Genomic DNA, 21,978 nt, shown 5'->3' on the forward strand with positions numbered 1-21,978 from the left:
CAGTGCTAAGTTTCGAAACTTGATATCCAAAAAATCCACACTTTATTACTCAAAATGCATCTGCTGTCAATAGCATATACATCGAGTCCAAGAATAAACCCATAGTTTTTAATTTTGTGCTCAATATAGTCTAGCCCATTGGAAGATTGGGATTCCATGAGCCAGTATTGAATGGTTATAAGACATGCCTTGGTTAAAAATAATCTTTGTCCAGCTTCTAAAGACAGAGCAGTATATGGTGCACAATCAAGAATACTGAAGATTTTATGGAGGAATCCAGACTGAATACATTCCGATGAACAGTTGACTGTATTAAACCAAATTAGTACACCATACAGCAGTGGTGTGCTTACTTTAGCACTGAAAAACTTAAGTGCAGCTGATGTCATTCTAATATCATTCTGCTCTTTTGAAATTTTCTCATTCATGTTGTTACCCAAATAGGAGGTCTTCTTAATTTGGTTACAGCAATTAGCTTTTTAATTGGAGACTTTTTAATGAGAGGGCGTAAAGATAGGATCTCCAGTGCCATTTTTCTTAAGAAACTTTAAATAAGCTAGTCAGAAGTAAACTGAAAATTGTTTGTTTATTTATTTATTATTGGATGTATAGTCCACCTCTATCAGGCCTGTTAATTCTTATTAAATTCTTATTAAAGAGAATTTAAAGAGACACAAAAAAGCACACAAAAACAGGTAAAATGCCCACACCCAGGATTATCCAAGAAAAAAGCGGTTAAAAGTGATAACATTTGGGGGAAAGGCAATATTAACTATTCAGAACATGAAGGGAGGTTCACAAATAAAGCCACTGTATCACAGAGGAGAAAAGAAGAAGAAAGACCTACACTTGTGAATGTGTACAAGGCACCCAAAATACACACACACAAACACACACAGGAGGAAGGAAAGCCCACATGCAAGGGGTGTGTGCAGAGAGTCCCAGAAAAACACACACAACCTGGTGTCTGGATGCTTTATTTTAAAGGGAAAATGTTACCTTGGAATGCTGATGTGATAGCCCATAAAACAATGTGCTGTTGTGATTCTCTGTATTTGACACTGAACATAGGAAACATGTGATGGGTTTGTCACCGTGAAGACAATACTACAGGAGAAACCATGATGAGTCCCCAGGAAATATGATTGCTCTGCCTAAGGAGAACTTTAGATGTTAATGTTTCTTGATGACCACTTGAATACCAGATGGGAAGCTACCAAATTGGGGCAAGGTGGTAGAAACTGCTAATTTAGGTATAATGGATGTGAGGGAAAGGAGAGAATGAGAAACTGACAAGATTAGTTACCAGTTCCTCGAGTGCCTATTGTCCTAAAGTATGCATCTCACTGGCGTGGAGTCAGCCCCTGCATTTGCACAGAGTCTAAATTAAGTGTTCAGGTGTGTCCTGGGGATTAACATCTGATTGACATTGCATCTTGTTGGGGACAGGCTACATTTTTACACATCAGGCACATTTGACATCTCTTTCAATGTCAGTTTTGGTCAGCCAGTGTGCTGGAAATTAAGAAAGCCTGTGAGTTCCCGCCTGCACTTGGGTCAGGCTCAGGGTCCACCTCGTTCTTCTTCCCAAAGCCAATTTCAGCTCCGCCACTGAGCAAAAGGTTGAAACCAGTACAGAAAGTACCATCTGCGGCAAGGAACAGGGTAGCCAACGCCACTTCTTTCGGGGTCCCAAGACGTCCCATAAGCTATAAATGTGTAAAAAGAGAATTCTATACTCATTACATGTCAAGTAAAACGATGGGATTTTAGGAGCTGAATCTGAATTTACTAGCAGTAGAATTCAGATTTTTCTGGGTGCAGAATTCTAACTTTCAATTTTGGTATAAACAGTCCTTCTTATTGTTACCATCCAAGATGTGGTTGTCAACCCAGCTTTGGAGGTATAGAGGAAATGCCCAAGATGGGCAAAGTTTTGGAAGAGGAAGGGATGGAGCCCAGCAGATATGCTTCTTTGTACAGAGGAGAAGCTATAACTGTGCACCCTCTGCAGGAAGAGTTGTCCTTCTGGGAGAACTTGAGGCCCCTCCCTGAGGATGGCAGTCTTAAGGCGAACCAGTCATCTTCAGCAGAACCATTCCTGTTTCCCCACAACACACTTGCCTGACTGTCCTTGAATTCCTGCATTGCTGCCTTTGGATCTGGTGTATCATCTGCCAGCTTTTTCAACAACGGTGTCCAGATAACAGTTGGTGAGATGCTAGGATAAAAACATTTGATTGATTGATATATACAGTCACAGATCAGGATATAAAAATTAGACATTATTTGGAGATTAGACTTTTACAATGGCAGTTGCTCAGTGCTTTTCAACATGTTTATCAGTGATCTGGAGCAGGGGTAGTCAACCTGTGGTCCTCCAGATGTCCATGGACTACAATTCCCATGAGCCCCTGCCAGAAAACGCTGGCAGGGGCTCATGGGAAATGTAGTCCATGGACATCTGGAGGACCACAGGTTGACTACCCCTGATCTGGAGGACGGGGTGGAGGGATTCCTCATTAAATTTGTAGATGACACCAAATTGGGAGGAGTAGCAAACACCCCAGAAGACAGAGAAAGAGTTCAACAAGCTCTGAACACACTGGAAAAGTGGGCAATTCCATAAGGATAAGAGCAGAGTTGTACATCTGGGTCACAAAAATGAAACGTAGACATACTGAATGGGAGATACACATCTAAGAAGCAGGGTGTGTGTGCCCGATCTTAGGGTACTTGTGGACTGTAAGCTAAATATGCAGGCAGGGTGACGCGGTGGTAAAGAAGACAAATATAGTCTTGGGCTGTATCAGCAGAGACATCACATTAAAATCAGAAGATGTCATCGTCCCACTGTATACCACATTGGTCAGACCCCACTTGGGAGTGCTGTGTGCAGCTCTGGAGGCCTCGCTGCAAAAAGGATGTGAACAAAATTGAGAGGGTTTAGAGGAGAGTGATGGGAATGATCCGAGGCCTGGGGACCAACCCCTAGGAGAAAAGACTGGGAGACTTGGGAATATTCAGCCTGGAGAAGAGGAGGTTGAGAAGGGACAGGATTGCTCTCTTTGTACTGAGCCTGCGTTGAGCAGGGGGTTGGACTAGATGGCCTGTATGGCCCCTTCCAACTCTATGATTCTAAGGGCAGGAAAAGATTCCTATTGGTAGCAGAGGATAGGACCCACAGTCATGGGTTTAAACTATGTGTAGAATGGTACCAGCTAGCTATCAGGAAAAAAATGTTCACAATCAGAGTAGCTTTGCAGTGAAACTGGCTGCCTAAGGAGATGGTGAGCTCCCCCTCATTGGCGGTCTTCAAGCAGTAACTGGACAGATCCTTAACCTGGATGCTTTAGGCTGATCCTGCATGGAGCAGGGGATTGGAATAGATGGCCTGCATGGCCCTTTCCAACTCTATGATTCTGTGATTAGGTTCTCCCTATATTATCTCTTTATTGGTTTTAGCAAAAACGCTGCGTGTAAGCTATGGGTTTCCTGGCGGTATTCAGCAGAGGACACCGCGAATTGAGGATTTTGTATGGTCATCACTTTTACAGTCATCACTTTTACCTGTTGACTCGCACTCCGTACTTGCTCTCGTCTATGGCCAGGGCTTTGGTCATGGCAATCAGGGCACCCTGTAAGAGAAATGCACAAAGAACAGGGTTGCCAGACACGGCTTGGCCGCCTCCTCTTACAGTCTGATGCACATGAAGATGAAGAGTTCGTATGTTATGGACATCAATAATGCCTACAATTCAGCTTTTGTTCATGGACAAGCCATTTTTCTCAAGGGGCTGATAGCAATTCTCAATGAAGACACAGAATAGGGAGGGGACCAATATGTACTGCCTTACAGTAGGGCCCTGGCCGAACTCTCACAATTTTGCAGGGCCTGCAAAAGGGAGCTCCTCCACCAGGCATTTGCTTGGGCCGACCGACCCCCAAAACACCTGCTGCCCCCTCCAGAGACTCCCCTCCCCTTCCATGACTGAATAATCCGTCCTACCCAAGGCTGGGTCAGTATTCCTGTTAAAATACTGTTCTGGTTGACAGGTGACATTATGATTGTGATACTTATTATATTTGTTACAATGTTCTATGTAGTTACCCCGTGATGTCCTATGCAAACCACCCAGAGCTGTATGGAAGGGCGGTATAAAAATCTAAATTAATTAATTAAATTAAATTAAAAATTATAGACTCAAGAGCTGATGCATTTTTTTAAGGACGCCTTTGTAGGGTCCGGATTACCTTGCTTGTGGAATATGACACAGCATGCTTTGTTGCGAGGACACCACTAATACTGGCCATGTTGATGATGTTTCCCTTTGTTTCTCGTAAGTAGGGCAGCGCATACTGTAGAAGAAGAAGAAGAAGAGTTGTTTCTTATATGCCGCTTTTCTCTAACCCAAAGGAGTCTCAAAGCAGCTTACAGTAGCCTTCCCTTTCCTCTCCCCACAACAGACACCCTGTGAGGTGGGTGAGGCTGAGAGAGCCCTGATATTACTGAAGAAGAAGAAGAGTTGGTTCTTATATGCTGCTTTTCTCTACCTGAAGGAGTCTCAAAGCAGCTTACATTCGCCTTCCCGTTCCTCTCCCCACAACAGACACCCTGTGAGGTGGATGAGGCTGAGAGCCCTGACATTACTGCTCCGTCAGAACAGCTTTCTCAGCGCTGTGGCGAGCCCAAGGTCACCCAGCTGGCTGCATGCAGGGGAGCGGGGAATCAAACCCAGCTCGCCAGATTAGAAGTCCGCACTCCTAACCACGACACCAAGCTGGCTTTCTGGCATGGTAGATTCAGGACGAAGCTCCATATGAGGCCAACTATCCTCAGGGGAGAGGGAAACTCCTTAGAAGTTGGGAAAACTCACCTTGGATGCTAAGAAGCAGCTCACAGTGTTGAGTTCCATGAGGCTGCTGAAGTCTTGGGCATAGATGTCTTCAATGGTCTTCCTATATGCTGATTGTGAGAGGATTCAAAATGGGAATTAGTTTCACAGAGGCAAGACACACAAATGGCAAAAGAGAGCGGATGGATTTCACACTCGTTTGGTTTTTTAAGACTGACTGGAATACAACCACAGGATGCACATAACCACAGGATCTTCTGGACGTAAGAGTAACCTTATTAGATCCACCCAGTAACCCCTAAACACAGAGGCAAACCACACGCTCTGGAAGGCCCAAACTCAACCGAGGCCTGAGGATCTCCCAGGCTACAAAGATCAGTTCTTCTAGAGAAATGCCTGCTATGGAAATTGGGGCCTGTGGCCACTGAAGTCCCTCTCCTCCCCCAAATGCTGCTCTATTACAGCCTCCACCCCTAAATCTCCAGGAATTCCCCAGCCCAGAGTCCTCCTACCACATGTCCTCAGAGGGTTATGGGCCCAGAGTATGGAGGCTTCCTTTCACCATGTTTCCCATGATTCCTTCTAAACCTGCAATTAAACAAGAGGCCGTCCTGGGACAATGAGGTCCATAAATTAATTACTGTTTAGAAAACAAGGCACTTCCTTGAGAAAGGGTGGGAGATGCATCATCTCAAGGGAGGGAGTTCCAAAAGCTTGTTGTGTGTGTGTGTTTGTGTATGAGTATATCCATGTTTGTATTAAAATAATGATTTGGGGGGGGGGGAATAAACTTCTTGTGTTATTAGTCTCACAATTTCTGTTCCTTTTTAAACAGCCACCAGCAAAGTCATGATTTGTTGAACTCTTTATTGAACAGGTCCAGTCTGGATTTTGAATAAACAGGAAATAGCCTTGCTTCGAGACGCAGACAATCCCAGGGATTCTTCCCTGGCCCCAAAACCGTGAACGTCACTCACCAGTTCCAGCATTGTTCACCAGGCAGTCCAGGCATCCATAATGTTCTACAGCTACCAAAATCAGCCTCTGCAAGAAGAAAGAGGAAGAGACCTCTCAGGAGGGCAAGGAGAGCAACAGAATCAAGAATCCTGCGATTCCAGAGCTGCAAGTGACTCAGGACTGCACCTGCTCCAGGTGTTGGGGGCAACTCTGAGAAGGATGGGTGGCAAAGGAGCCTTTGGGGAAGAAAGGAGAGGAGCAACCAAAGAAGTGATGAGTTCAAAGGACATTTCTTGGAAACGCTGTAGGGGGACCCCCCCCCCCAAAAAAAGTACCACATTTCATCAATTTTTAGCCTACCTTGATTTCTGACTCCTTGAGAACATCACACACCTGGAAGAAAGCCTCCCCTGGGCACCCAGAATCCTGCAGCTCCCTCTGAATTGCTTGCCCCTTTTCCACTGAAAGAGGATAGAAGAGAACCGTTGTAAGTGGAACAACCCTCCTAGCTCTGCCTCTGTTATGCAGCCTTTGCCTGATCTTTCCACTTTCCTTTCCAGTCTCTAAGTAGACACAAGCCTTTTTGCTAAATGCATAGGAGATTGTGGCTCCTCTCTCTTGGTTGCCTTCTCCGTTTGGAGAGAGGGAGGCAGAAAGGGCAGCCAACTAAACAAATATATTCTGTTTTCAATGGGGGGGGGGAAACAAACAAACTCCTTGGCCAAGTCTAGTGTTGCCCACGGGGAAAGGAGAAAGCAAAGAACTCGATGGCTGGCAATCTCAAGGTCCTTCTTTCTATCATGTGCGCATTCCTCTCACTGCATTTGCCGCATTCAGCTCAAGGGCGGATAGAACTAACATTTCTTGCCTGCATTCTCTCTTGCAGGGCTTGTAGCAGCCCTGGCTCCATTCTTATCACTTCCATCTCTGGCTCAACTACCGCAAACGTACATCGTACCTTCTCTGTGTGCCTACAGAGGTGATGTGGATGCTTGGGAGGCCCCTGAACCCTCCTTCTTCTGAGACCCCCTCAGTCACATCTACTCTTGCCTGTTTGGAAACCCTAAGCATAGTGGGGACTTGTGACCAAGGTAAATTCAACCACAGAGGCAGGGTGCCCCTGGAGAGCATAAAGCCTTTACGTTCTCCCAACTCCAGGGGATACTTCATACAAACATGATGAACCATGTTTGTCTGTAAACCAGTGGTTCTCAACCTGGGGTTCGGGACCCCTTCGGGGGTCAAACGACCCTTTCACAGGGGTCGCGGCAGGGCAAGGAGCTTGGCCGTGGGGGGGGGGCGCCATCCACACAACAGCCTTGCGGGGTAGATCGAGATAGAGCGGGACTCATGGCAGGGACTCATGGGAATTGTAGTCCATGAACACCTGGAGGACCACAGGTTGACTACCCTGGCTGGGCTTTTCATTAACCATTTAAGCGGCTTTATGATGTTATTAAGTTTTACTTTCCAAGCTGCCTCAAGAAGGAAATATATGTTTAAAACAAAGAAGGGGGTGGTGGAAAGAAGGTCATGGGGGATGGGGAAAGGTGCTCTAGACTCACCTTCAGAGGATGGTGCACAAAAGACCACCTTGGCTCCTTGGTGAACTGGAGGGTGGAGAGAGAGAGAGGCATGCAAGGCAACACTCAGAGGTTGGTTCACGCACGGATGTACAGCAGTAGATTTATTTGCTTGCTTAATAGACTCCATCCCTGCCTTCCTCATCCCCCATCTGGGTCCTCAAAGAACCTCAGAGCATTTTGAGGAGGGGGGAGGTGAGTTGGTTTCTGTCTCAGGAGAGGCACCCTTCTGCAGGCAGATCGCCCTGTCCTGATCACAGTCCCCCTGATGAAGGAAGCAGAAGCCCCCTTCCCTACAAGCCCTCCCCCAAGACACATTCCGGTGGGTAGCCCTGGTGGTCTGCCGTAGAAGAGCAAGACTTGAATCCAAGCATCTGAAAGACCCAGAAGAACTCCAGGAGAGGTTTTCGAATGTCAAAGCTCCCTCTGGTGTCAGGTATCTGACTCTATAAAACTCATTCACGCCTTGAATAAATCTTTGTTGGTCTTCTAGCTGCTACTGGACCCTGAACCTGCTATGAAGACTGGAACTGTCCACCCCTTTGCAGAACCACAACTAATAGGGGCAGTTCTTATGTCACGCGCAGCTATAGGCTATAATTTCTTATTACTTTCAGCAATAAAAGAAAGAACCCTGCAGCACGTTGAAAGCAAATGACAAGTCTCTAGAGCAGGGGTAGTCAAACTGCAGCCCTCCAGATGTCCATGGACTACAATTCCCAGGGAATTGTAGTCCATGGACATCTGGAGGGCCACAGTTTGACTACCCCTGCTCTAGACCTTATGTCAGAAGATACTATTCCATGAGCTCTTTTGGTGACAGACAAAAATACCTCCATCCTAGATTAGTAATGTAGGGAGAGAGGGTGCCTAAACCTCCCTTGACCTGGGTCCCCGATGGGAGAAAAGACCCCCTCCTCCATACCCCCTTCTCTCCATTCTCACCAAATTCCCTCACGATGGCCAGACCGATGCCTGAGGTGCCCCCAGTCACGATCACCACTTTGCCCGGGTAACGCAGCCAGGTTGCCATATCAGCGGACTGCCTCCGTTTCTCCTGAGGACTACGATCCACCTAGAGCCATGGGGGTATATAGGCTCTTGGGAGGAGCGATGCAACTTCTTAATTTGTTGGGAGGTGTGTCCGTGACTAGTTTTCTCACTGGAGGTTGCCAAATATGAGGGTTGGTCCTTTCTGAACGGCGAGAATGATGAAGCGGGAGAACTTTCCCGAAACTCCTGCGTTTGTCGACGTTGCTGAAAGGCCTTTTCGGAAGAAGCCCAGCGAGAAGCTCTGAAGGAAGGGAGTCTTATTGGAATCCTCGTCATAATCTTGCTGCTGAGGGTATCCCTTGAAATAGGGGAGGGATGGGTCCCCTTGGCCCCCATCTTCAGTAAAACTTTCAGGAAAATGTTTGCCCCTTTATTGTTATTTTTTAAAAATTCTCCCTTTCAGCCTCTGCCTTCACCTGCGTGTTTCGTGTCAGGCGTTTTAATTGCCGGCTACAGGACTGATTTCATTGGTGTTGGCTTTTGTAGCTGGTGTCCATGGATCATTTTCTAAATAGAGCCCACTTTTCTTGCCCCACAGAAGCAGCAGCAAAAATCCCTGTCCCACACCCCTTCCAGTCACACCGCATCTGAAGGTTTTTATTCCAATCAAATTGGTCTGTTTTGGAGTGATCCGTGACGGGGACTGTAATGGTTCCTTTATTTAGGAAGCTCTATTTAGCCAGCTTGGTGTAGCGGTTAGGAGTGTACACTTCTAATCTGGCGAGCCGGGTTTGATTCTCTGCTCCTCCACATGCAGCCAGCTGGGTGCCTTGGGGTCCTCACAGCCCTGATAAAGCTGTTCTGACTGAGCAGTGATATCAGGGCTCTCTCAGCCTCACCCACCTCACAGGGTGTCTGTTGTGGGGAGAGGAAAGGGAAGGCGATTGGAAGCCACTTTGAGACTCCTTTGGATAGACAAAAGCTGCTGCATATAATAACCAACTCTTCTTCTCCTCCTCCTCCTCCTCCTCTTCCTCTCTCTCTCACTTTCTAACTGCCCTTCAAATTATCTCCCTAAAAACCCTCCCAGGACTCTCCCACCTTCTCCTTCAGGAGTGACCCCTCCCACTAGGGATCCCTAGGTCTTATATAGCTCCCTTTGGGCTCCTATCTGTGGGGGTCTGTCACAGAGACTGGTTCCGCACCCTCAAAAAAAGGCGGCATGTTCATCTTAATGCTCTGTGGAGTTACAAGCATTTCACATAAATATCTCACAGTGCACGCATAACTCCAAATGCACTCCCTATTTGCCCCGTGGTGTGTGAATGCTGGTAAAACCAGATCACCATCCCCTGGGAAGGAATTTGCACCTACCTAAAGTGGAAGCTGAAAGGAGTCGAGTCAGCTTCCTCGTGTTTCCCACCTCAAAGAATGATGAGAGACACATTCCTGTTTCGATGGCATTAGGACACGATTGTGTTATTGCACATACTCCGTTCCAAAAAGGGTGGGGGAGAGAGGGCGGGGGGCGGAAGCGCCCACTCTCCTGACGGAAGTGCAAAATCCAAGCCCAAATGGACCCCTGGCCAGTGCAGGGGGCAGCACAAAAGCAGAATGCCATGTGCAAATTCGGAGCCTAAATCCAGAAATCAACGTGGCGGAAATGCATTGGCAAATTACGACTGCAGAATCAGTCAGGGACCTAGCAGGAACATTAGCTGGGAAATAGATTTAGACGTGGATAGTGGCCTCCGGGGACCGAGGTTCAATCCCAGGCATTTCCAGTTTGAAGAAAAAGGTAAACCCTGAAGATCTACTGAGAGTCTGAGTAGATGGTGTGCTAGAAGCATGGGCCGTCGTAGCAGGAAATACTCAAGTCGAACGGCTGGTGGCAAGAGAAACACCAGAGAAAAGTGCACCTTTAAGACCAACAAAGATTTATTCAGGGCGTGAGCTTTCGAGTGCAAGCACTCTTCGTCAGACTAAGAACTCCTTACATGACAGTGGGAATATATAGCAAAAATTAATTCTGTTACATCAGTAAACTGTGTCACACACATCCAAATACAGCCAGTGATAATTCTTTGCCAAAACAGCCAATCAATCCCCTTGATATTCAGTTGTTGTTCACACAAACATGGGAGAAATGAAACTGGGAAAGTGATCAAAGGCTATAATATCACCATATGTTGCTTGCCCCATCTGTTCCCATACCAGCGTGAAGCATTCTTACAAGGTAATTGCCGGTAACTATCTTATCCCAAGGCCAGAGATGCGTGACACAGTTTACTAACGTAACAGAATTAATTTTTGCTATATATTCCCTGTCATGTAAGGAGTTCTTAGTCTGACGAAGAGTGCTTGCACTCGAAAGCTCATGCCCTGAATAAATCTTTGTTGGTCTTAAAGGTGCTACTGGACTCTGATTCTTCTATTGTGCTACTTCAGACCAACACGGCAACTCATTTGAATCTAGAGAAAAGTGAGAAATCTGGGCAGAGTCAGGAGTGTGGGAGGGCACTGGGCGGCTGCTGTCTAGGGATGCTAGCCTCCAGGGGTTTCCCAATCTGGATCTGGCAAGCAGCCTATCCCCCCCATCCCCTGCAAGTGGCCGGGGGGAGAGGTCGGGTAGGGAGGGGACTGGTAACCCTATTCAGAGTGACCCGATCTTGGTCAAGAGTCTCCTGGGTGCAGATAGTTGTGTCCCAGGGAGCCTGAGCATTAATTGTGCCCCATTAACCGCTGCTCCTGACACTTTTCTGGAAATGTCTCTCACCGAAAGTAAATGACAACAGGGCGAAATAAGGCAGGCAAGACATGGCTCCAGAAAGTCGAAAGGCCAAGACCAGGATAGGGATAACATGAAGGTTTTATTGAGTATACAACAACTTGGAACCCATTGTACAAGGGAAAGCGGCAGTAGCGATTGTCAAAAGGCAAGGGAAGGTGGCAGCTGCCCCCCTGCGCGTACAGGAACTCATACAGAGGTCTCCCCCCAAGTTGGATGAAGCTCTGTGCAAACTGCTCTCCAAGATCCTCCACACACACACACACACCCACACCCCTTCTGCCAGCATGGTTATGGTGTCCCTGAACTATTTTTCTCTTGGGATAATTTTTGTTTTTCCTTTTACAGTTTTGGTTTCCCTGCATCGGTTGCTAAATCCAAGTCTCTTCTCCCTCACCGGGAAAGGGGGACAGGAGCTGCCTTAATGAAACCGGGGCGGTCAGGTAGGAGGACGGGCCCCTCAGACCTATCAGCCCCCAGAGCTACTCAGCGTCCCTAGAGATGCCTGAAGGAGAAACTCCTGCCTTATTTTCTAACATCTGCCACCCGCATCTGGCCTGTCCCACCACTCCTTTCTGAATTTCTCCAGCTGCTGGCCTTGTTGCCTTCATTTCTCCTCCACCAAACCCAAACCCTTGACTTACACGCGTTTTTCTTCCCTCTGTCACCTCCTCCGATTCTCTTTCCTTCCACCTGTTTCCCCTCCTCTTTTGTCTGCAGCTCTGCGCTCCAGCAGTTTTCCTGTGACTTACTTCAAAACATCTGCCAATACTCTGGATCTGATTAAGCCAGAAGGGGCTACTTCATTTTGGCAGGCCCTGACCTCCAAGCTATGCCTGGACAGGCATTCTAGCAATCCTCCTATCCACCCTTCTTGCAGTAAAAAAAGACAACCGGTTTATTTCCCCCCCAGGAATAACGTAACCTCAGTGACTTCTAAGTCAGCCGGAAGGAGAGCTTGCGTTCCCTCTAGCGTTGGTGAGGGCCAAGAATCATTCATTCACGATGTACACAAATTCAAATTTTAAAAATTTAAATTTCTTTTGACATCCCAGAACCCTGATATAATTGAACCAGTAGCAAAGTTTTTACATCTTCCCATGAGAAATCGTGAATGTATTATGTCTAAAGCATGATCTTTGCATTTGTTCTCACTGGCAGTGGATCCTTTCTCTTCTTGTACTTTTATATGCTATTAAAGGCTTGTTGTTGTTGTAAAAATAATTTACATGATCAATTGAACACTCTTGGGAGGACTCCGAATGCCTTAGCAGGGGGAGCCAAGACAAAAAATAAATTAAACCCCTCCCCAGCATAGAAATACAGCTGCAGGCTGGCATTGGGCAGACCCACCCCAATACAATACGCTTTGTTTTCTTACACTCTGCTTTGCCTCCTAAGTTTAATTTCCTGATAGCCGCTCACCTAGTGGCTTGTGACCAAGGGGTGTCCAAGCAAGAGCGGGGTTGTGTGGGGAAAGTGAGTGTTATTTGGTTGTTCCTCCCCTGCCCCTTTGCAGGTTATTCACCCGCTACATATGAAGAATATCAGCATTCGTGGATGGGAAGAACTCAGGGCTGCCAACCTCCAGGTGCTTGCTGGAGACCTCCTACTGTTATTTTACGTGACAGAGATCTGCTCACCTGGAGAAAATGAGTGCTTCAGAAGGTGGACTCTATGGTGTCATGCTGCATTGAAGCCCCTCCCTCTAGATATTTCCCCCAAATCTCCTGGTTTTTCCCAGTCCAAAGCTAGCAACCCTAGGAGGACTATTTAAAAAGATCCGTGGTCTTAATAACTTGCCTAGCAGAATTGGCATGTTAAGCAAGAACTAGGAGGAGGAGCTAGGAGGTCTCTAGTTCAAGGGATGCCTCTTTTAAGACGTGAAATTGGCATGAAATTGGTGTCACTGTGGGTGGGCAGGTAATTGTGAGTTCCTGCATTGAGCAGGGGGTTGGACTAGATGACCCTGGAGGACCCTTCCAATTCTATGATTCTATTATACCTCCGATGGTGACCTGAATCAGGCCGCTCTTCCTCAGCTTCTTCCCATCAGCAATATGGGGGATAATAATAATAATACTGGCCTACCTTACAGGAACGTTGTAAGGTTTCTGGACAAGGCAATGCACATCAAGCATCTGGGAGACTTAAAGCACTACATAAATACACGATTATTACCATCACTCAAGCAGTGATGCGTACCTCAGGAAAAGGCCAACGTGGATGTGAAGGTGGGAGGAATATCCCTGTCTAACTCAGGCTTCCTCAACCAGGGTTTCGTGAAAACCCCGGGGTTTCTTGACAGCCCTGGAAGGGTTTCCTGAACGGGTGGAAGTTAATTCATTTTTAATAGATTTTATAAATTTGTTAAACGTTTATTGGGTGATGTGACCATATATGGCCATGTCAAACTGACCAGCCTCCTCTCCAAACGGCCAATGATGGGCCTGGAGGGGAGGGGCCTCAGGTGGGCGTGTCCACAGCTCTGCTTCCCAACCATACTCTGCAGGATCATGCCACATCTGTGGTTTTTCAAAGCCTGAAGAAGGTTTCAGGAGTTTCTCAACGGTCAAAAAAGTCGGGGAAAGGCTGGTCTAAATTTAGGCCCCGAGTTGAGAATATTTGCAGGGGACGCCTAGTTCCTGAGAAACGGAAGCGAAAACTTCCCCGGACCATCTCCCCGAACAAGGACGAAATGCTCATAATAGGAAGGGGACGAGGAACCAGAGGGTTCCCTCCATGTGGCCAGTGTCCTTGTTTCTGGGAAAAAGCAGAAATAACAGAATGGCAAGCGGTGAGCTTTAATGCTGTAGCTGAGATCCGGGTTCGAGATTCCCAGCTCTCCCACCGCTGGCAGATCTTGGCCGCGGACTTCTGGGCGCCTCTCAGGAGAGTGTGAGCACAGTGAGGGCCGCGTGAAACCTCTCTGCCTGCTAAAACATGGTGCTCAACTTGCGTGGGCAAATTAATACAAAAGCAATAGGCTAGTCTTGTGTCCGTGTGGGTAAATGCACATTCATTAATAAATGAGGGGGGGGGAGGTTGCGTGCGCGCATGTGTGCTTGAACATGAGTATGAGTGTACATGAGAATATTGCTGGGTTTCTGCGATTGTCTCCGGATCCTTGGGTATTTAAACCAAGAGCTTTGAAGTAAGGCTACCTGGTGGCGAACCCTTCTGGTGGGTTGGAGCACTCTCTGAGATGGGCATCGTATCTGTTCCTTTCCCATGTTCCTAACAGACACGGGGAGATGCCCAAGGTGCCAGGGCCCATTCCTGTGTTCCTGCCATGCTCCCGCCAGAGCTAAAAACTTGATTTCACCAGTGTGACTTTGATAGGTTGTGCGGTGTCGTGCACGTATACCACCTGATGAGCCTTATTCTCACATTTCCACCCGCGGCACCTGCCATTGCTCGGGCCCTGATTACTCACGAGGCCTTGCTCAGATGCCCACACCTCACAGTCCCAACGCGGAGGCGAATCCCAATTGGCTGTTCTGGAGATAGAGAAGTTCCGATTGGCCGAGGGCGGCAACGGCGCCGCCCAAGGTGGGCTCTTTCGAGAGGGCTCCTCGTTGGTTGATTCTAGGTGGTACGATGTGGGCTTTGGAAACTTGGGCTGGGATGACGCCTGACTGGTCTCCTCTGGGAGAGGCGCTGACCAATTGGAAGCTTCCGAGGCACAGGGCACGTGGTTGGATGTCTGGGATGAAGGCAGTGGGTGATTGGCTGCTCTGGAGTCGCCATGGTGGCTTAGGTTCTGAGTGATGGTTTGGTTGTGCTTGGATGCCACTCCGTTGAGCTCTAATTCATCCGAGTTACTGTCACTGGAGAGGTGGTGATGGTCCAGGCTATCACGGGAGCCGGGGATGTTGTCTAAAGAGGAGCGAGAACTGGTCCTTCCTGCGGAGAAGGGAAGGGGATTAGAAAGCTCTGTCTGCTTACCCAGGCACCTGAGTTTGTGGCGAACGCATGGGATAGCTTCACAAAAGGCTTGCAAACCGATGGCTGATCCACGAGGGCCTCTAAGGACCCTAGCCCAAACCCTGAACTGTCGTTCGATAGGCCCACCCAGGGCTGAATCGATATTCACTTGTTCATTTGTTCATATTCCTTGTGCAAGAGACTTCCTTCAGCTTTAAAATTCCAAGCAGAATCCTATTCATATTGCCCCAAACTCTCCAGGCCATTTCAGGTCAGGAAAACTGCACAGTGATGGATAGATTTCTCCCCCCTGCCCCACCCCTACCCCCCAGCCCTGCAGCCTCAATCCAAATCAGACTCCTGTGGCACTTGGGAAATTGGTTCCCAGCGGCTGAGACACCATCGATAAAAGTTGCCTACCTCCAGGCCTCTGCCCAGCTCTACCCCAGCTCTTACCCCCTTGGTTCCCACCCCCTGCAGAGAACCATGGTGCCCCTAAGTGCCCGACCCCCCCCCCGCCCTTGGAGATTCCCCCCCCCCCCCCGGCTTCCCGCTTGCCTCTCTCTCAAACCCTACGGGAGAGAGGCAGTTCAGAAATTTAATAATAATAATAATAATAATAATAATAATAATAATAATAATAATAATGCTACCTGTGATGTGTTTCCCTCGCTGCGAAGCCTCTGCCGCCAACGCATAGGAAAGCTGGATAACTCTCTGTCGCTCCCACTCAGGGGTTGGGGGGCACCGAGGCTTGGGTCCCACATTTTGAAGGCCCTCTTTGGGTGACGGCTCGGGGGGGTTATTGGGGAGGGGCTGAAGGAGAGAGCAGGTCACTCGGAGGGGGGAAGGGGAACGGCCGGCGAAGACAGCTCTACCCCTGCACCGTGACCCTCGTTGCAAACCAAAGTTCCTCCCCGGTTGGTTTTCGTCAACAGGTCGGGATTGTTCTTTCCACGGCACCATCCCATTGGCTGGATGACATCGGAGGGATCCCTAGCCTCCAGACCCTCTAGGCAGGAAACCGTGATGACCTGATCCATGACCCCCGTGATCCCACCAGCCGCATTCTTGTTCCCGAAGACCCAAGATTACAAGCACTGCTTTCCCCGTGGTAAACCGTGAGACTTCCCTAACCCCTTTCAGAGAACAGTCCCGTTTCCCAGTCTTAATCTGCCCCATTGCCCTGTAGACTTCCCCGCCCACCCCAGCACTGTCCACTAGAAGCCACTCCCCTCCCAAGCTTCCCCTCCCTCCCTCCCTCCCTCAGCCCCATCATGCGACTCAAGGGCTTGGCGTCCCAACATAAAACTTGGCAGAGACCTCTCTGCTGTCCTTTGCCTCTCTCCGAAGTCCAGAGTCCCCCTCCTTCCTAGACCCACGCTTGAGAGAGTCTCGCCAGTGGCTGATCTGTGCAGCTTCTGATTTCCTCTGAGCTTCCTGGTTCCGCTGCATTCTGTCGAGCTGTTCCTGGGCGCTCATGCGTGAACGGCGAGGGGCAGCTGTATCGGGGGAGACCACCTAAGAGGATCGGGGGCGAGGAAGAAGTTGTCACCAGGGTCAGACTCCACATCCCACTCTCCCGACAGAATTGGCGTTTTCCTGTTTGTCAGCTGCTGTTTACACCGCTGCTCAGCCATGCTGGCATTCTGCAACAGCTCCCTGCCATCTCGGCTAGAGTTGGAATTGTGAATTTACCTTCCTCCGGTCCTTGAGACCTTCATTTAACTCCATTAGATTCATTCCAGCTCTACCTTAGGAGTCCCCCCACCGCCAGCCTCCCAAACACCAGAAATCTAGACTCTGCTACCCTGATCCTGACAGGTCTCTCCTACCTTAGCTCTGCTGCGGCCACCATCTTCACAGAATAGGTTGCTGCGACTTCCACGGCCTGTGCAGAGAGAAAACCAAAACAGGCCCTTCACTAGAATGCCAATTTGGCTGCCTCTACCAGCTTTTACTTCTACTCTCATAGGGACGAGCCTCCGAGGCACTCTATGGGCGATGCTTAGACATCCCAGCCTGCATGGCAAACTAAGGATGGATTCTGAAGGAGTGGAGCAAGGGCAATTCTTAGAGAAGGAAAGCACCTTATATGATGCTATGGTGTAAGAACTTCCTTCTCCCAGGAGGGGAGACAGAAGAGGAGGAGATACAGGGCCTCGTGATGAAATCCATTATCTGTTAGTATGAAGCCAAAGTTAGGTTTGTGATATTGTCCTTATGTTGTCTTGCGTCTGTTCTCAAAAAACTCCCAAACTGCTGATGTCAATTACTCCTCATGGTGTCAATTACTCCTCACTCCTCATGGTGTCAATTACTCCTCACTCCTCACGATGTAAATTACTCATCATGATGTCAATTACTCCTCATGATGTTAATTACGCCTGAATTTCTTCCTCAATTGGAATGCATTTTTCCCTTACTTGAAGGATTTTGAAGGAACTATGGCCAGTCTACACATTTCAAAGCCTTTGCATTTGTTAAGCGATTCTTCCACTAACAAACAAGGATTTTGCAATGCGCCGATGGGCCCTAAAACATCCCGGTGAATCCAGATTTTGATTTAACCCAGCCATTGAGCCCAAAAGATATGTTTTCTCATCTTACCCACCTGAACCAAGAGCTTCTGCTTCCCGCACAGGACTACTTTTCTCCGTTTTCGGGGGCTCGCCAGAGGAATTGACTGGCGACCAACGAATCCCATCAGAATGCCATTTTGCCCCTGGCTGCCCTCTGCCCGAAGAAGATGGATTCTGAGAGCAAAGAATACAACAGCATCAGTGTGAGGAAGCCCCAGGTTCATTTGGTGGAAAATTATAATGTCTAGTTGGGCCCAAAGGGAAGTAGGCACAGCTGCAGAAGGGAACCAACAGAGAAGCTTTGAAGAAGAAGAGAGTTGGTTCTTATATGCCACTTTTCCCTACCCGAAGGAGGCTCAAAGCGGCTTACAATTGCCTTCCCTTTCCTCTCCCCACAACAGACACCCTGTGAGGGAGGTGAGGCTGAGAGAGCCCTGATATCACTACTCGGTCAGAACAGCTTTATTGGGGCTGTGATGAGACCAAGGTCAACCAACTGGTTGCATGTGGGGGAGCAGGGAATCGAACCCAGCTTGCCAGATTAGAAGTCCGCACTCCTAGCCACTACACCAAACTGCCTTTAATACACAAACACACACACATACACACACACACACACACACACACTTACATGCTGTTCTCCTGCACTGGGATTGGCCTGCTGCCTGTCTTCTGGTTGGCCCACGGTCCTCCCAGGCTCCTGTGTGACTATCACATGGCTAGATGCAGCTTCAAGGTAGAAAGGGGAGGGACCTGGAGAAGCAGCAGCTTCGGATTCCTTCTGGTTTCCCAGCAAGAGAAAGAAAATGTTTAGGGATGCATTTACAGCTTTTTCGGAAAAGAAAATGCTCAAAGCAGCCTCCAAATGGATGTGTGTGTGTGTGGGGGGGGGATCCTTGTTCCTCTTGTGGAAGTTGGAAAAAGATGCTCCAGTTCATATAAATGTAAGAATCCCGTCAACCAATGGATCAGACCACGAGTCTGACTAACCCAGTGTCGTGTTTCCAACCACGGCCAGGTTTATACCTCAAGGATGCCCATGCTCAGGCCAGCCAAGTGGTGACTGTCCCATTGCTTCTCGCAGCCATCTGGGATTTAAGGACATACTAGCTGAGAGCATGAAGGTTCCGTTTATCCATTAGAATACTAGCTGAAAAACCTGGGCCCATTCCGCACACATAGCGTAATGCACTTTCAATGTGCTTTGGCAGCCGGATTTTGCTGTGCGGAACGGGATAATCTACTTCTGAAGTGCATCGAAAGTGCATTATCCTACGTGTGCAGAATACGCCCTGTTCTCCTTGATAGACCAATCCTTCTTCCGCTAATCGGCCCAGGCTCTTTTTAAAGCCACGAAAGCCGTTGGCCCTCCCGTAGCAGAAAATTCTGCAACGTGATTCTGTGCCATGCACCGAAGAAGGGCAGGGGTCAGCCTCCACACCGGGATAAAGAATAGAAGAGGCAATAGAAAAGCAAAAACGGAGAGACCGATGTGGTTTCAGGCCTAATGCTTCCACTTAACTGGGCTGGGCTTTGGAGACAAAACCGGGGGGATGAGAAACCAGCAATACCTCATCTCCAGAGCAGGGCAGCGTGGGATTGTGGTTCATTCCCAGATGAGGATCCAGAGTCGGAGTGGAGGCTGGAGGCGCTCCTGCATGGGGAAAGCAAAAGGCATTCACCGGGGCTCCTGAGCCTGCAGCTGCAAACGTATCCCCTTGCTACATGGGACCCATCAGATGCCATACTGGCTGGAAACTCCGAGGCTATGACTTCTTCCTTTGCTCATCCCAGCACAAACACACAACTTTTTTTCAGATCGGTAATTAGCGGGGGTAGAGAGCTGGCCTTGGGACTATAACAGGACCAGCTATAGCCAAGTGCCAATTACAGACATCTGAAGGCCCTTCACGTACCACACATTGACCCTTGGAAAAGCGGCACACAAGATCTTTAACTGACACCGACAATCCTAAAGGTCCCCATGGAACTGAAGCAACCCCCCCTCTTGCTGGCATTAGAATCAACAGTCCCATCAGCATTCCCTGTCTCTCTTCCACCATGCAGCAAGAACTGCTAGTAAGGATGGAGTATCTGACCCAGCCATTTCCTATAGCCCACAACCCAGATCATACACATACACACATGGTCCCCCTCCCTATTTATCAGAGACCCTCCCTTTCCTGTCACTTGCAGCCTAGTGCTATCTAGAACTGCATCCAGGAGTCCCAGGTTCAAATACCCTCCCTTGTTGAATTCTGGCCTCTCTTTCTCTCAGCTTCCCTTACCTAGAATCATAGAATCATAGAGTTGGAATGGACCTCCTGGGTCATCTAGTCCTGCACTCTGCACTCTGCAGGACACTCACATCCCTATTGCTCATCCACTGTGACCTGCCACCTCCTTGAGCCTTCACAGAATCAGCCTCTCCATCAGATGGCTATCCAGCCTCTGTTTACCCGACAGGGCTGTTGCTGGGAGGACAAAAGGGATGAGGAGAGACCAGTGCTATGAGCTACTTTGGGTCCCCAGTTGGGAACAAAAGCAGGATATAAATATCTTAAACCAGTACCTGTCCTTCTGCTTTCCATGGTGAGGCAGTTTGCCGGGCTGGCCCTCAAGCCAGCCAGGATGTCATGGATCCTCCACAGATCTTGCTGAGCGGATGCTTGATCCTTAAAAAAAAAAAGAAGATTGGATCGGAATGAGGGAGCCAGTCTGGTCCAAGAGTCAGATCTGGCATACCAGCAACTTTGTATGTTTAATTATGCAGAGGAAAAAAGGGCACCAAAAACCAAATCCTTTCCACAGGATGAATAAACAGAAAAATTGCTTCGTCGCCATCCTTCATTCTGATCATGACATTGGAAAGTTCAGAGTGGTTTCATCTCCCAGGGTGAAATGTCCTCAGCTCAAATTCTAACATGGCCTGCAAAAAGGGTAGACCAAAGTTTTTTTGGGGGGAGGGGGGGAACCAGGGAAGTGCTTACCTGGGGGTGCCCCACATTCCGGATGTGCTCCAAGGAGCCCTTCAGCAGCTGCACCTCCCTTTCCAACCCTGCATAATCCTCCCAAGCTCGGTCACTGTCCTGAATGGGGAAAGAAGATCCGCAGATACTTATTCCGAGATTCCTCAGCAAGTCCTAACAACTAGAAGAAGAAGAGCTGGTTTTTATACCCCGCTTTTCGCTATGCAAAGCGGCTTACGATCACCTTCCCTTTCCTCTCCCCACAACAGACACCCTGTAAGGTTGACTCTAAGAGAGCTGCTTTGCAAGAACAGCTAAGAGAACTATGACTGACCCAAGGTCACCCACCCGGCTGCATGTGGAGGAGGAGTGAGGAATCAAACCCAGTTCTCAGATCAGAGGCTGCCCCTCAACCACCACACCCTGCTGGCACAGCATGCGAAGTGAGCACACTTTATAAGGAAATCCACACCATTTACCAAACTATGGAAACTGTCACTAGCCCACAGATTGCCCACATCAGTTATTGGTGGCTTAAAATGGGGAAGGGGAAAGAGAGAGAGCTATTCTAAAGTTTCCCTGATGGGTTGCTTGGGAGAGATTTCATTTCACCCTAGGTGACCAAGCAAACCAGCAGTTTGTTTGTTTTTCCAATCCAGATAACTGCGGGGGGAAAGCAACCCACCACCGAGTCAGCCAGTCTGGAAGAGGCAGGCAATAAATCAAATAATAAATAAATAAGCTGCTCTTACAGGGATCAGTTCAGCAGATTATAGGATGAAGTCAGCTTTTTGTAACAAGATCTTTCGGCCTGACCTCAGTTGCCATGTGGGCAGTGACGGCTGTTCACTCAGGGATTTCTTGCCTACTTCTCGTTGGCAGCTGCCCGCCTGGCAGGGTAGAGAGACGCTTACCAGTGCCAGATCACACAGGCGTGCTCGGACTTGCACCAGCTCATCCTGCAGCTGCCGCCGCTGGCAACATATCTTCTCCACTGTTGCATCCTGGCCTTTGAACTCCTCAAGCTGCAAACGCGTCACCTCCAGGGCCTTTTCCAGTCGTTCCTGTAGAAGCGGAATTGTTGGAATTGCAATCAGCAAGTAATTTGGGGTAGTCAACTCTGAAAGGATGTTGGTAAGCTGCTTAAGCAGCTGAGCTATACCTGAGTGCTCACTAGCGGCATCAAGTGGTCACTGGTGAGGTTGCAGTGGAAAAACTCTGCACACATGTCCCGGGGATTCCTTTGTTTAAGGTGGGCTCCCGCCCACTTCCTCTTTCTTTAGGAAGAGAAGTTCCTTTAATGCTTTGCTGAAGCAGGGAGCA

General features: G+C 48.6%; 2 protein-coding genes across 6 annotated transcripts in view; both read right to left on the reverse strand.

The window, feature by feature from the left end:
- Nucleotide 1: 1 nt before the first annotated feature.
- Nucleotides 2-8,429, reverse strand: LOC143826634 (L-fucose dehydrogenase-like). The gene is made up of 9 exons (XM_077315476.1): nt 8,342-8,429; nt 7,379-7,423; nt 6,174-6,274; nt 5,834-5,900; nt 4,878-4,966; nt 4,255-4,359; nt 3,571-3,638; nt 2,125-2,221; nt 2-1,709 (listed from the first exon to the last, which is right to left on the reverse strand). Exons 1-9 carry the CDS (start codon nt 8,427-8,429, stop codon nt 1,494-1,496), a joined length of 876 nt encoding a protein of 291 aa, XP_077171591.1. The 3' UTR covers nt 2-1,493.
- Nucleotides 8,430-11,241: 2,812 nt separating this feature from the next.
- PLEKHA4 (pleckstrin homology domain containing A4) overlaps nt 11,242-21,978 on the reverse strand; it is a 36,596-nt gene continuing 25,859 nt past the window's right edge. For all 5 annotated transcript variants that reach the window (XM_077313590.1, XM_077313592.1, XM_077313588.1 and 2 more), the window contains exons 13-22: nt 21,570-21,719; nt 20,677-20,775; nt 20,259-20,361; nt 19,258-19,340; nt 18,318-18,467; nt 17,719-17,860; nt 16,940-16,995; nt 16,428-16,625; nt 15,758-15,920; nt 11,242-15,083 (exon numbers count right to left, since the gene is read on the reverse strand). In XM_077313590.1, coding sequence (XP_077169705.1) covers nt 14,485-15,083; nt 15,758-15,920; nt 16,428-16,625; nt 16,940-16,995; nt 17,719-17,860; nt 18,318-18,467; nt 19,258-19,340; nt 20,259-20,361; nt 20,677-20,775; nt 21,570-21,719 — 1,743 coding nt within the window. In that variant the 3' untranslated portion in view covers nt 11,242-14,484. The remainder of the gene's footprint in view (nt 15,084-15,757; nt 15,921-16,427; nt 16,626-16,939; nt 16,996-17,718; nt 17,861-18,317; nt 18,468-19,257; nt 19,341-20,258; nt 20,362-20,676; nt 20,776-21,569; nt 21,720-21,978) is intronic.

The sequence above is a fragment of the Paroedura picta genome, chromosome 16 (genome assembly GCF_049243985.1).
Source record: "Paroedura picta isolate Pp20150507F chromosome 16, Ppicta_v3.0, whole genome shotgun sequence".
Taxonomy (NCBI): Eukaryota; Metazoa; Chordata; class Lepidosauria; order Squamata; family Gekkonidae; genus Paroedura; species Paroedura picta.

What these genes read in the sequence shown, in the direction of transcription:
- LOC143826634 (XM_077315476.1), bottom strand. Translation starts at nt 8,429, where the DNA reads ATGGCAACCTGGCTGCGTTACCCGGGCAAAGTGGTGATCGTGACTGGG. An exon ending in TGTCATATTCCACAAGCAAG is followed by an intron (nt 3,639 to 4,254) that starts GTAATCCGGACC and finishes TTTCTCTTACAG; the next exon opens with GGTGCCCTGATTGCCATGAC. An exon ending in AGGAATTCAAGGACAGTCAG is followed by an intron (nt 1,710 to 2,124) that starts GCAAGTGTGTTG and finishes ACACATTTATAG; the next exon opens with CTTATGGGACGTCTTGGGAC.